The sequence below is a fragment of the Rhineura floridana genome, chromosome 8 (assembly GCF_030035675.1).
Source record: "Rhineura floridana isolate rRhiFlo1 chromosome 8, rRhiFlo1.hap2, whole genome shotgun sequence".
In the NCBI taxonomy this organism is placed as follows: domain Eukaryota; kingdom Metazoa; phylum Chordata; class Lepidosauria; order Squamata; family Rhineuridae; genus Rhineura; species Rhineura floridana.
The window spans coordinates 83,448,607-83,463,660 of NC_084487.1; the positions used below are offsets into that span (position 1 = coordinate 83,448,607).

At 37.8% G+C, this 15,054-nt stretch overlaps 1 protein-coding gene across 3 annotated transcripts in view; it reads right to left on the bottom strand.

Moving 5' to 3' along the window:
* CNTN1 (contactin 1) overlaps positions 1-15,054 on the bottom strand; it is a 326,339-nt gene that overhangs the window by 116,908 nt on the left and 194,377 nt on the right. For 2 of the 3 annotated variants that reach the window (XM_061639947.1, XM_061639949.1), the window contains exon 2: positions 8,352-8,480. In XM_061639947.1, coding sequence (XP_061495931.1) covers positions 8,352-8,412 — 61 coding nt within the window. In that variant the 5' untranslated portion in view covers positions 8,413-8,480. Of the gene's footprint in view, positions 1-8,351; positions 8,481-9,809; positions 9,842-15,054 lie in introns of those variants that run through there. The other variant, XM_061639948.1, reaches the window with a different exon arrangement.

Below are 15,054 nucleotides of genomic sequence, written 5' to 3' on the forward strand. Positions count from 1 at the left end.
ATCAATACACCTCCCAGATTGCAAACTAGTTACAATTCACCTTAAGGCCAGTGGCTCTCTGTTGACACTGTCAACAATCCTGCAAACTGGTGCCAAAGCTAGTAGAGGCATCTGTGATGTGTACATCTGCCTGTTTGGAAGATACAGACAGAGAAAATTTGCTCCATGACCCAGCAAATAGCCACCAGATGGGGATGACATCTGATGTCCTCTGGCTTAGGCCATTTTATATGGCAAAGCTGAAGTTGAAGGTTAGCTTCATTAGCAGTTTGCTCAGTCACACCAATGCTGCAACTAAACTGCCATCTGATTTTTTCTACTACCCTACTTTTTTGGCCAAATTAGATGTGATACTAATTGTGTCTTAACAAGTGCTGTGTCTCTTTTTACAACTATACATTGTTGGGAGTGGTATAGTCCAGACCAAGGTTTATTGTCTCAGTGGAAATTGTTCCAAAACAAACTGTATAGGCAATTTAATTACCCTAAGAGGCAGTGAGAACAATGTCTGCACTGGCAATACAAGTGTACCTTGTAAGAACCCAGGAGGCCATAGCAACAGAGACTGGAAAGTGTCTATAATGGACATACACAAAGCAGCAACCTGGTCATTTGATTCAGTAAAGCACTGTGCACTGGACTTTATGAAGGAGAAGACAGAGCTGCTTACCTGTAACAGCTGCCTTTTTAAATGCCCCTGCTATAGGAAAGCTGAATTCTCTAGTCTCCAAAGTGGCCAGAAGCGATAGAAGGGTACATGCCAACCTTTCAGAACATAAAGTTGTTACCTGCAAGTTAGCTGAGTGGAATACAAATACTTTCCCATGTTCAGGCATGTTCAGGGTTGTAGCTCAGTGATAGAGCATCTGACTTGCATGCAGAAGATCCCAGGTTCAACCCGTCATCTCCAGATAGGGCTGGGAGATACTTCTGTCTGCAACCCTTGACAGCCACTGCCAGTTAGTGTAGACAATACTGAGCTAGACAGACTGATGGTCTAACTCAGTATAAGGCAGCTTCCTATGCTTCTATATGCACTTTCAGATATATGACTGTACTGTGGCTACTTGGAGGCCAAGAATTACAGTTAAGTAACCCTGCTCTTATAGGAAAAAAGTATTAAAATTAACATACCAAAGGAAAATAATATTTCAGGCAATTTTTTTTAAATCATAAAACAAAATACAAATGCAAAAAGAGTTTTGGGATAAAAATAAAAAAATAATGCATTTAGCATCTATTTGAGGGAAAAAAGGAAAGGAGGGCTTCAAAAGAAGAACATACAAAACATGTGAAATTAGCAGAGTCAGTTGATGGTTACAGTATAAATTCCTTTAGAGGGAATATTTATTGCTTTGCCATCTGTGTAATACAAATTTAACAGTTTCAGTCCACTAGCCTCAGAGATTCATTCTCAGTCTGGAGAGAAGAAACTCAAAGTTAATCCACTCTGTTTCTGCAGCTACATATGTAATGACCTTGTTTATCCCAGTGCCGTTCATTTGTGCTATTCAGCCTACAAGTATGTGCAACATAAGCTATCAAAAGAAATTCAAGCACAATCCTCACCAAACTGCCTTTAGGAGCAAACTATAATAAGCTATATAAGAATTTCCCTGATCAACACAAGCTCAACAAAATGTGATTACTTGCTGCTGTACTTTCAGAGTTTCTTTCCTTACTCAGGAGCTAGATTTTCTCCCTGTAGCGCCTTATGCATGTATAGTGATGTATAGGGATAATGTTCACTGGATCTTGGTAATTTTCTGACTGCTTTTCTCTCTTTCACTACATCTAGCAGTGATTAGTGATATTTGGTAGCTTTTTGGAAGAATGACTGATAAGGAGTGCATCATCTTATGGTATCCCTTTGACTAAAAAAAGCTCTCACTATGATGTACAATGGAAACATGAAACGGGATTCCTCCAACTTCATCTTGTTCCAGGATAACTGAACTTTGTTATTATTGGTGGATTGTCATTTATATATAAATTTGAGGAATTTGTCAGCAGTATATTAAAAAAATAAACCTCCTTGTGAATTCTGAGACAGATGTACTATTTCAAGCAAATGGTGGGAGCACCACATTTTGTACATGGACTTTAGTAATAATAAAGATTCATACCAGATCCATGTATATATGATAAAAGCTAAATGGCCATTATATAACAGAATGAAATATATTTTTATTCCCCAATAATTCCTGTAGTATTTGTGACACTCTCTTTCAAGCTTTGATGACAGTAGAGCATTTAACTTATTTTGTTATTTATTTCTGCTTATTTTGCTATTCATTTCTTTCATAATATATCTACCAAACAGTATGAAAGTGGATGGTAACTAACAGCTTTGTATACCAGACAGCACTTCCTGGAGTGCATACAGAGGATCTTTCAACTGAATTTCACCTCACTTTGGACACTACATGCCAGTGATAAGTAGATGTTTTCATCTGAAATGAAGCAGTACTTAAATTAGGTCACCTTAACTGATTGAATGCAAATGATATTCTGAGAAATAGTTTCCTTTTGGGTTTTTGAAAATTAATCTGGTCTTTATTTTCATTAGCCACAGCTCTGAAATCATTTTACATTCAGTAATTTTATTTTATTTTACCATCCCAATCATCGCCCAGGGATGCTTAGAATCTATAAACATTTAAACTTCATAAAAACAGTATGCAGCAATTAAAAAAGAGGGTCTGCAGTTTTTTTTTTAAAAAAATCATAGAACAGTAGCGTTGTATTCCACAAACTTTTACTCAGAGTACACCCATTGAAATTAAGGACCATGACGACTTAGGTCCATTAATTTTAATGGGTCTACTCTGAGTAAATGTTCATCAAATACAATCCATTGCACACTTGTAAAAACAAAGCCTGCCAGGAGCACAAAGCATCAGAAGGATTTTGGCCATTGAACACCAAATATCAGATGCTTAACACTATGTATTTGAAATGGCAACCTTGAGGCAGAACAGGTATTATTCTGTACAATAATCCCAAAGTCGTCATCAGAAGAGGACACCAGAAATTATGCCAATAAACAATATTGTAAATATGTGATCATGTAACTATGCAAAATATACATAAAATGTGTAAATTGTTTTTTTTTTTTTTTCAATAATTTTTATTCAGATTTTCATAAAACATACAAGACAAAATCATAAAACATTCAAAGACAAAAAACAAAATCAAAAATAGTTAAACAAAAAGAAAAAAAGAAAAAAAAAACAAAAATAAAAAATAAAGAGTAAAATATTGACTTCCCATTTGTCAAAGATCAAATCAGTTATAAGTCTATAATATATAACAATCCTGTCTCTTAAGTCATATTATAAAATCACTTTCCTCCAGTAGTTATCTTACTTAATCATCAAATCTCATATACATTACTTTATTCTTTCCACAAAAAGTCAAAGAGAGGTTTCAATTCTTTAAGAAATATATCTATCAATTTTTTTTTCCAGATAAGCATATCGATTAATCCATCTCATTACTAATTATGATAATCTTATTGTCATAACCATAGTCAAAATAAACATTTCAATTAATCCATCACATCAGAATCTGTTAGGTTCAGTAATTTCAGTAGCCATTGTTCTATTATCTCTATTAGTTCCATTTTCCGTCTTCCATCTTCAGTAGTCTTGTTAAGTCCAGTAATTTCAATATCCAATCTTCCATTATCAGTATTCCATAATAATCTTGCTGTCAAAGCCATAGTCATATAGTAAGAGTCTGATGGGAATTACCTCTATCCCAAATATTTTCTTGCCATCCATTCTGAATAGGTTGCTGAAATACTGCTGTAAAATCATATCTCTGTTCTTTTTTTCAAAATACACTGGGTCATCTCTTAAAAGTTTTTCCATTGTCACATGGCTGCAGTTAATTCCATAGATTTTCTCTATATTGGGCTCCATCACATCATTCCAGTCCAGAAGATTATCCATGCCATTGATAACTTTATCTCTAGAATCTTCATTAATTTCTTCAGAGATAACATTGAGTTCCAAACAATAGATTTTATTTCTAAAGTCCATAGACTCCAAATCTTGTTCCTGTTCCACGTTTGTTCCAATCTCCGGGATCTCCTCTCTCACAGGGACCCCTGTTCCAGTCTCCAGGGTCACCTCTCTCACAGGGACCCCTGTTCCAATCTCCGGGGTCTCCTCTCTCACAGGGACCCCTTCCAGGGTCACCTCTCTCACAGGGACCCTTATATCTTTAATCTCCTGCTTCATTTTACTCAATTCAATTTTCATTATCTCAATCTCATCCATTATTTTCTGAAACATAGTTATTTCCAGATTCTCAGCCACTTTCTTAATTGCCATTTTAAAAGAAAAATATAGGAAAACCACTTCTTATTTCAGCAACAATTGGGTTAATACTCCAAACTTGGTGACATCACAGTATAAACAGAGCAGACAGCCTTATCTCTCCATAGTTAAGTAAACAAAATGCAGTTCCCAGGAACGGAACAATTAATGGCAATCGTCAAGAAACAGATTCGTCAAAATAAAATAGACCAAAAAGAGAGTAGTCTCAAAACAGTATAATATTTTTCAAAATAAAAATCTGGAATAGAAATCCCTCTTCTGTGTATATCTTTAGAATGCAAATCCAGGACAGCTTTTTGCAACAAAAACAGAGATAAGCTATTAATTAGTGCGTAGCAGAGAGAAGTTATGGCTCCCCAGTGAGATGTCAAAAACCGATCAATCTGGCAAATCTCTTTTAAACAGCAACAATTTAAGTCAAGTAAAAGAAAAATATAGAAAGAAGGGTGCTTGCCTGTTAGTGCGTTCTCTCTTAGAAGATAAGATGAACGTTCGCTTTAACAGATAGAGCTTGCTGTTGAAAATCCGTCCCACCTTCGTCGGCTGGACCTCGTCCCATAAATTAATGAGATCTGGTCGTCCCAACAAAAATAGGCTTTGAGGTTAATCTCTTCGTTTCTCCCTACCCGGGAGAAGTTTAATCAGTCAAAAAAAAAAGAAAAAACTGACTGATATATCTGAATAAGCTTCTTTTGAGGCAGGAGCCCGTCTCAAAAGCAGGCACAGGCTAAGTCACCCTTCCCGGAAGTCATAAAATGTGTAAATTGTGAATAACATTTATATTTTTAAAAAATCTGAAGTTGAGATAATATTTTTTGGATTAAAATACAACATTAAACTGATACGAAGGCCATTCAATTTACTAAATATTATGTGCAGTACAGAATTCTGTAGATCAATACAATAGACTGTATCCAATGCTCTATGTATGTAGTTCTGCTGGTCCAACCGAACTTCCATGTCCTCCCACATTGGGTCCTGTGTATCCCCAAAACCCACTCTGGTGGTTCCCTCAACCCTCCAGAACTGATTTTGAGGATGCACAGGGTAGAGGGGAACTGGATGAGACAAGAGAAGATGAGGCAGCTCTGCCACATGCACAAAAATCTCTTGCACTAGCAGAGCTACAGCACTGGATACAGCCCAATATGTGCAATCTGCATATTGGGAATATTTATGCTCTTAATTTATGTATTTTTTCTAAACTCTGAGGACATAATCCTGCTACAGTTAAGTACCTGAAAATAGCATACTTTTAAATATGAGAGTTGAAAGCATATTCTATTGGCATCAATAGGAATAAAAAGTTGACTTTGGCTGGATGATGCCTCACGTTTTACAAAATGGAATATTGTTTTTTGTCAAAACACACAAACAAATGTCACCCCCAAAATAAAGTGTTGGATAAGTGATGAAAGGGTTCTTAAGGCATTGGGGAGAGACAATTAATCAATTGAAGGCATAGAGACTTGTTTGTGAATTTCGGGAGATAGCACTTCGGGAGGTCTTGTGGGGGAACTGGAATGTAGTCTTGGGTCCTCTGTTTTGCTTAAGATAGCAAGAGGAACAGCATCTGCCATATAACTCTTATTGTATGCAATATGTAATTTCAATATCTTATATTTTACATTGTTTTTAGTATTTTATATTGCTTTATATTGTATTTTTGTATTGTATTGTAAGCTGCTTTGAATATTTCTCTAATAGAAAAGAAGGGTATACATTTTAATCTAATCTAATCTAAATATATCTTTTCAGATATTTCTGGAGCTAGGCAGTTACTGTTTTTAAACTGTGATTCCTAGAATTCAATGCCACACTGCTGCCAAACTCCATGGGTGCAGATACACAGAAGGCTACCAGCTCTTCCTTCAGCATCCTGTGATCTTGACCATCAGCACAGAATTTTTGTCCAGCTCATGGAGTCTCATATGAATGCATTAATCTCTGCAGAAGCAAACCAGGAAATTCCTGATTGTCGCATCACTCACCAGGAGTTCCCGCAGCAACCAAATACCTCATACATTTTCAATAAAAGAAGAGAAAATGCTGAGTACCTTAAAATCAAATATTGTCTTTATAAAAATGATAAACTTCTTTGGACTGCTTTAAATTTCTCTGGCAATAGGGGCAGGATGGAGAAGGAATGGGGCACAAAAGGAAAGAGTGAAGGGAGACATAATTTCTTCAAGCACTGCAAGATCAGAAGTAAGTCCCACTGTGTTCAACAGGGCTTATTTCCAGTCTGAATGTGCATGGGACTGCAGCATCAGAGGCCTAAATTCTAGGCACAGGTATAGTTTCCAAATCCATTTTTTTCTTTCAACTACAGTTTTTGGCTGAGAATCACAGTGATGTGCATGCATAGCGGCTTTTTAGCTTCTCCCTATTGGGGTCAGCAGATCGCTGCATCTCTGAAAACACCCTCTGAAGAATGGCAGCCATAAGGCACAAACCGTTGTGTCTGAGATGATAAATTCCCTGTCCCCCAAGGGTATGAATTTTGGATCCCACCCTTCGAAATACAAATTATAAATGTCTATTTGCAAATGTTTGTACTTAATTAGAAATAGTAAGTGAGGGAGTGAGAATTAGAACCAAGTCTTCAAATCTATATTTCAAGATTGATCTTGTTCATCAGTTCTCATCACGTCCTTTCAGACATTCTGTGTCAATACTATCAATAGCATCATCATACTTTCATCATGGTTACATATTATGTTGTTTCAAAGGGCAAATATTTCAATCAAAGCAGTCAGAAGCAGTTATCAGAATTGTACAGTCCAGTGGCAATAATCATAGTCTATGAATTCTAGAAGTCATTTACTTCTGTTTTTAATATTTAATATTTAAATTTTATTTGTAGCTACTACAATTAATTCATGATCACCCAAGACATGAAACATTAGTCAATGAAGCCAACATGCTGATCTTCAAGGTCAGGTTTTTTATTGTCTCATTCCAAATTATGGCAAAGAATCTTGTAGCACTTTAAAGATTAACATGCATGGTAGCATTGGCTTTCACAAACTAGAGTACACTTCAGATGCAGGTAAAGGGTCAAGTCCATGAAAATGTATCCCATAGGAAATCTAGTAGCCTTTAAGGAACTACAAAACTCTTTGGTGTTTTTGCTGCAGCACACCAACACAGCTGCTGCTCTAGAAGTTGTTTCAAATTTCCACTTTGTGTATTTTGCTGAATTTGATAACAAGGACAATTTAGTCAAGGTTTAAATGATATACACTGTGACAGTAAAAAGGGCCACCACCATGCAGCCTTCTGGGGTCCCAAAACTTATTTATTAAAAAAGTAAACATCACTTTTTAAAAGATTATGTCGCTCTGCAAAGAGGCTCAAAAAATTAAGCAATTGCAGGAGAATCTCTGTTTCACACATCTATTGGGCAACATAGATTTTCTGTGTGTCACTAAATTAGTGTGCCTGCCCTGCCAAGATCATATTTTTCCAATACTTTAAAGACTTCTTTCTAATTTGTCTTTTAAATTTGTATATAAACAAATTGTCCAAAATGGATACTCTTCTAAAAAAGAAATTCCTAAAAATATTCAGGATGCTATTGCTGCATCTGCAAGGATTCTGCAAGTACAACAACTAAAACTCAGAAAACTTACTTAGTAAAAATACATTTGGTTACTACAGTATTGTGTGCATTATTGCCTAAACAGAAAATCACCTGGCTGTGACCCTTCTCCTCCTATTACAACCACCTACAATCCCACCCCCACCACTGGTGATGACTTCCAATTCAAAGCAGAATAGGGGATAAAATAGTAAAAATCTAGGTTCTAATTAATGTCACATGAATTTAAGCACTTTTAGTTTTCGTACTTAATAAAAACAGAAAGGCAAGAGACACAAATTACAAGATTAAGATTAAACTACTTGATAAGTGCTAGTAGTTAAACCTGTGTTTTGCTCTAGCTTAGTAGTTTTCATTTTAATGTCATTTCAGTAGCTGATTAAACTTAGAGGTCATCTTACCTGCCAGACAGAAAATGAAACAGACTGCAACAAAATAACTGGTTAAGGACTGTAGCTTCATCTTCACAAGAGTGTTTATTCTCAAGAACTTCTGTCTTGCCACACTGACCTTCAAATCATGGGAAATAGCTGTTCATTAAAAAGAAAAGAAAAACGAATCAATTATTATGCAGTAGACCTCTAAGCAATGTTTATCTAGCCATAGTCCAAAAGTTGTTGGAAACGTCAGAGATAGTGAATAAAAATGTTGTTAGATCTTGGAAATGATCAATTCTGACATCACTTTAATATAATAACAAAATCACTTTAATATAATAACAAAAAAGAACTTGAAATAGTACTACTGAAATCTTTGAGAGAACCTGACAAATGCCAACATGAACTGTTATTGGCTATCGACAGAAAAAGACACTCAAATCTTCACTTTTGTTAGAATCATTACCACATTGGTTGCCAATATGAATGTCAAGCTCAATGGACACAGAAAGATTATGACACTGGTCAATTGTCAACCTTTCAGAGAGTCCATCTTAGGTGGCAACTTTCTGTTTACTGTTTTAAGGTGTTATTAAATTGATTCAAACTGGCCAAAATCTTCCCTGTCATTGCTTTAGCCTAGGTATGTGGGTATTTATTCAATACCGGCTTAAAAATATTTGCACTGTGCTAACACGAACTAAAATTATTGCAAAAGAAGTCACCTGATTAGGTTGAGATAAGAGAATAACTCCATAGAGGAACCAATGATAATTACTTATGAACGCATATCAAATGCTATAATCTACTCTATGTACTGGAACTTACAAAGGAGGTGGTCTTGTCAAGTATATGACATTGGTATGACTTTGTAACACTTCTTTAGAGCATGGTCCTGGCTTTTGTTTTAATCTAATCAGATTACATTGTGGAAGACTCTCCTAATGTCTATTGCATGGATTCTTAACTGGAAGCCGAATATCATCAGAAACCTACTAGGGAGCTAAGCCATTTAATCTCCTCGTTGTAAAAACTAACTAATGCCAAAGAGTGCATTTAGGGAATGAAAGTTTCCCCCTGAAGTTTATACTATTTCAAAAGGGCATAAACTAAGTGAACATAGAGCACGTCTAAACTGGTTCACCTAGTGAGAAGCAAAAGTAGTGACATGTTTTGATATGCTGCTGTCACAAATATCCTCAGAATTGCCTGCTATTAAATGAGGCAGCACACCAGTTCCTTTCAATAAAACTGAATGCTGCAACTGAGCAGGATGTTCCAGCTCAGATGGCCAAACAGCAGTTCACATTTTCAAAAGACAGATTTTGGATGTGCTCTATGTACATCCTTTCGATCAGTCTGCTAAGCAGTTATGTATTTCAGTGAGCGGGAGAGACCATAGCATTTTGCCAGTACTGAAAAATGTTTCCTTCCTAAAAGATAGTCATTAACCAGATTTAGCCTCACTTAGGATAGACTTACATATTAAAAGAAGCACAAAACTGCTGCCATTCTCCAGGCCACCTAAAAATGGGGATGACGGAGAAATTTGGTTGAGTTCATACTTTAAATTTTAATGAGTACCTACATAATTTGCACTTTCTGAAACAATATGTGGATTGAAACACAACTATCCTTCAAAATGCACATTTCTCTGAATTTTGTTGTGCAATTATACAACCAAAAATGTGTTTAAGAATGCATATATGATTAATTTTTGTGAGGAATTTCCTACCTGCAATAAGATAGTGGTTTCCATGGATATGGGAGATTCCCTAAACATGCGGAAGCATGTAAACAGGTGAATTAAAAGAACCCCCAAACAGTCCAACGGGGACTGAGCATACTCAGTGGCCTTCATGAGCCGATGGGTGGGTGGATTTGTACCATGCAATATTGACTGTTAGTACAAAAGAAAAATGGAAGACTGGGAGGGAGAGAAGAGTGAGGATTTACTGCGACACTTGATGTGGGTCCCACTTGTATATTCTAATTGAAAACTCAGGGAGTTGAATGCCTATCAATTTAGAAGCACAACTGTGGGGCACCCACAAATAAGGTACCAGTTTCTACATACTCTGGGACTCCATAGATATGCAGAAGTATTTAAGGTTTATATTTTTAAAAAACCAGTCGAATGCGACTGAGCATACTCAGTGGTCTCCAGGAGCCACACAATATTGTAGTTAGGTGATGGTGTGTGTGTGTGGAAAACTGGAAGTGGATGGTTGATCTGTTTCAGCCCCTCATCATATTATAGCACGGTTGATGTCTGGAGACCTGAACCAGCAGCACTTCTCTTAGAGGATGGGTGTATAGCACAACATTTTGTTGCAGCCTATGGGTTCCATATTTGTCCAATTCAAAATGAGCCCTTATACAGGCTTGTATGATAAGCTATGCATTTCTCTATGGCTGAAGACATAGACAATATAAAAACAGCAGTCTTAGCTCCTTTTTCCATAGCACCTTCCATCCTGCCCCTGTCTGCCTCCTCTCTCCTGTTCTACCACTCCTTTCCCTTTTTTTGGATGGGGAAAGCTGCCAAATATCCCCGCAACTGGGTGCATGAAACAAGGAGACTGCACAACTTTAATCCAGTTGGTGCTGCAGAAGGCAAAAGAGCAAAAGGTGGACAAAGAGGATTAACACTACAGACTAATTAAATTAGACTAGCATCCTATTGGTTCATCAGTTCAGTAGCAAAGCTAGGCTTGCAGCACACCTGAGGAATGTGCAGTGGATTTTCTTTTCATATTAGACCTTCAGATGGCCCTCCAGATGATATTAGACTTTAACTCCCATCAGCCCCACAAAGTCTGGTCACTAGTCGGGTGATGGGATTTGTAGTTTAATAACTGGAGGGCCATAGGTTCCCCTCTCCCATCCTAAAACTTTTACGCTTCAAAAACACTTGATGCAGGCTTGTGAAAAGATACAATGTGAATGTAATCAGCAGCAAACTATTCCAATGTATAGATGTGAAGACTTCCTTCCACTTCCAGAGATCAGTTCTTCTGCCACACCAATATTATTCTGAAATTGTCTTTTTCCTTTTCTTGAAAAAATTTTCCTTCCTAAAAGATAGTCACTAACTAGATTTAGTCCAGTATTGATAGACTTAGCCCAATTAGCTTCCCAATTTCTTCACTTACATGGGTATAGTAATGCAGAAACAGTTGGAGACAGATGGAGTCCTGATGTATTTGGATATTATTTAACAGGAATATATAGGGTATTGGGGGTGACTTGACTTGGTTATGATATTTGCAGTTGGTATTTTGAGGCTGTGAGACAAAAAGGAGCCCAAGCCTTTGAGTGCAATTTGTTACCTCATTGCATCCCATTGTAGGGGACAGGGTGGACAGTGGTCATCTGGCTGCCTGTACTTCAAGCACAGCAGTTTCCCATGATGCCATGGGGCAGGAAGTTCAAGCACACCTGCCTGTTGGAAGTATAGCTTCCATGGCTTCTGTGCCAGCCAGCCATACAAGTTTAGACACAAAGGTTCTTTGGGGGGACCCTGGCCATTCACATGATATCAGAGAGCGAGCAGATTCAATGGAGGCCTTATGGAGGGACAAGTAAGAAGAAACCATCAATCAGGTGAGAGCATGAGAAAATAGTCCTAGCCAAGTTAAAGAAGTGCTTTCAAGGTTGCTGGCATCCTACCTGAGCAAGGATGATGCAGTTTATTTCATTGATAGATTTACATTTGGAATCTGGATCACTTATCAAGGTCCTCCTCTCCACCCTTTTATTTCAGGCACTCTGAAGTCAATAATGGGCATGGAATGGATAATGCAGAAAAAAATGAGAAGAAACTGGCTGTTAATAGGGCCTTTTGATGCCCTTTCAATGCCTTCTTTGTGAGTCTCTGGGTATTGCCACCAAGAAGGTGAAGAGTTTACACCCATAGGGAAATTCAGTGAATGATGCTATCCCATGTAAGATTTGTTCTGTGTCGTATGTTTCCTTCTACAGCACCATACGCTTGGTGCTGTGAAAGGAGATCCCTTATGGGTAAATATGATATAAAATCTGCTTTGTGACAATCAACCTTCTAGATTTTGACCTCCTGTTTTTTTCTTTCAAAGGTCAATTGTCTTTTAACAGGGCCCTCCCCATGGGCTTTCTAATATCTTGTGCTGCTTTTGAGAAATTTGGTAGAGAATGAAAGTAGAATATCAGACAGCAAATTGTGTTAGTTAACACCATTCATTATTTGGATTATTTGTTTGTTTATTTCCTGGGGCTTCAGGGTTTGGGCACTGATGAAGGAATATGCAATACTGGCTGAGGAGTTGTGGGTTTCCTTGGAAGAGTGTGTTTCCTTGGAAGAGTGTGAAACCAATTAAAATCTCTCCAGACCAAAGAAATTCAAGTGGGTGACCTTGAGCCAATCACAATATATCAGACTAACCTATCTCACAGGGTAATAGGAAGTATAATATAGGAAAACTGCACATATATTGTACTGAGGTTCTTTGGTTATCAGTTATAACAAGGTACTTTTGTATGAAAATTGCTTTCATGAAGTATTTCAAATAAGATTCTAAAATCTTACCTCTACAGAGTTAACTGATTATTTTTAGAGACTCAAAATAAGGCCGTAGCATAACAATTTACACACAAAAACACCCCAAACAACTTCTACCCATGAGGACAAACTCAGAAAGATTTTTTTCCTTCTAGTCTGCATGTTTCCTAGCAACTCTTTTAAATGGAGTGCCTTTTTAACATCAGTCACTTGCTTCTATTGAGAATGCTTTTTTAAAAACAAAAATCCCTTTCATCCTGGGGAAAAACAATATGAATTAGATTAGCAGACAGCTGCAAGACAGGAAGAAAGGAACATCAGTCCAGGTCTCCAGCTTATTTGCAACAACAGTGTTTGTGACTTGGTTTTAAACTTTAAATACATTTTATTGCTTAGACTTGTTTTAGTTACTAATTGGCAATTTTAAAATAGTCTGACTCTAGCCAGATTATTTCATGCTAAAAAAATGAATACCTAGATGCAATTGAGCTTGTTAAATAGATCTCCTGTTCATTTCACAAAAGGGAGAAGGGAGACACCTTGGAAGTCAGCATTCTGTTATTGCAACACATTATATATTGAGACAGAAATAAAAATATCTTTTCTAAATTAAATTATTCACATTTAAGTTTGGAAACAGAAATAGGTAACCTTATAGTGCTTCATAGGGGTGGGTGAGCACCTGCTTGCTCATACCAAAAATCAGTTAGGCTGGTCAGGCTTCAATACCTGAACAGCCCAATTTCCCCCTTATCCCAGTCTGCCCACCTCCTCTGCTCCCCTGCCCTTCCTGCCAGCCCTCCTTTCCCTGCAGAGAAAAAAACATCCTAGCTTTAAGGTGAGGTGATTGGCAATGAAGGCCAGACAAGTTGGCAACAAGAGCCCCTGTAGGATACCTAGGTGGCAAATGCCTCCTCTCAACAAAAGATGGCACCCCGTGGGTGTCATTTCTCAACAGGCATGTCACTGTCCAGCACTCTCCTGTCCTCCACTGCCTAGCATACTTCCTCCTACCCAAGGTGTTTTTTCCCCTTTGTGGAGTAGGCAGGAGCAAGTGGGGAGGGCAGGAGTACAGATGAGGTGGAATGCAAGCCACTTTCCACTTTGGCCCAGTTCAAACAGGAGCTGAACTGGGTTACGCTGGGCTGGGCCAAAACTGAAATGGAGCCAATCAGTTTCAGCAGGTGGCTTGCATTTTTAAATACTTGCCCCAGCTCCAGTGTTACAGTGGAATCAGTGCCACTTAAAAAAAATCAGGTACTATGTATTCTTCCTAGTTAATATGCAGGGTTTTTTTTCTTAATGCAATATCAAACACACTTGTTTGATATTGAAAGTTATTATTTAATGATATATCCTCCCTTCCTTGAAATGGCCCAGTGTTCTCTTTCCACTCATTTTGTTCTCATAACCACACTGTGTGATGTAAGTTATGTTAGGCTGACAGATTGTCCAATGAGTTTTGCAATTGAGTGGGAATTTGAACCTAGAACTCCTCAGCCCTGATATGACATTTTGACCACTTTGCCACATTGCTCTGTATGTCTCTGTCGATGCCTATTAATTAATGCCTATGAATGAATACAGTTTAGTAATATGAGTAGACAATTCTTTCTCACTCTATTGTCCTGTGCAGAGCTCCTTCCTCAACTGAAGTGAATATATCAGTCTCTTGCAAGCAAGGTAGCTCCTTTTGTATGTAGTATAACCTATGCTTGTAGGAAATTATCTGATGGGCAGTACATTCACTTAAAAAGACTGATGACAAAGGATTTACTCATATGATGAGGTAAAAATCCTGCTAAGATACAGATTTGAAATTACTGCTCACTCATCATGAGTACGGTGATTCCATCAGGGACTGGCCTGGAGTGGCAGCCTCAGACAGATGATGAAGAGGAGGAGGAGAGAACAGAGGAGGCAATCGAGTCATGGCAGTCTGGGATGGAGGTTCTGCCCCTTTCACCCTAGCTGTTAGGGAAGAAGAAGCAGATTCAACAGCTCTCCTCTCCGCCCCTCCCATGGTGTGGAGAGCTTCATTGGGAAGTTGGTAGGAATTTGATCAACTGTGCACTGTGCAGGGGCTGTGCAGGAGGCAGAGCCCTGGGATGGGATTCCTGTCACCAAGAATCTACAGTATTGTCACCTACATTGATGGGAACAGATGTACCCACCCTGGAGAAGCAT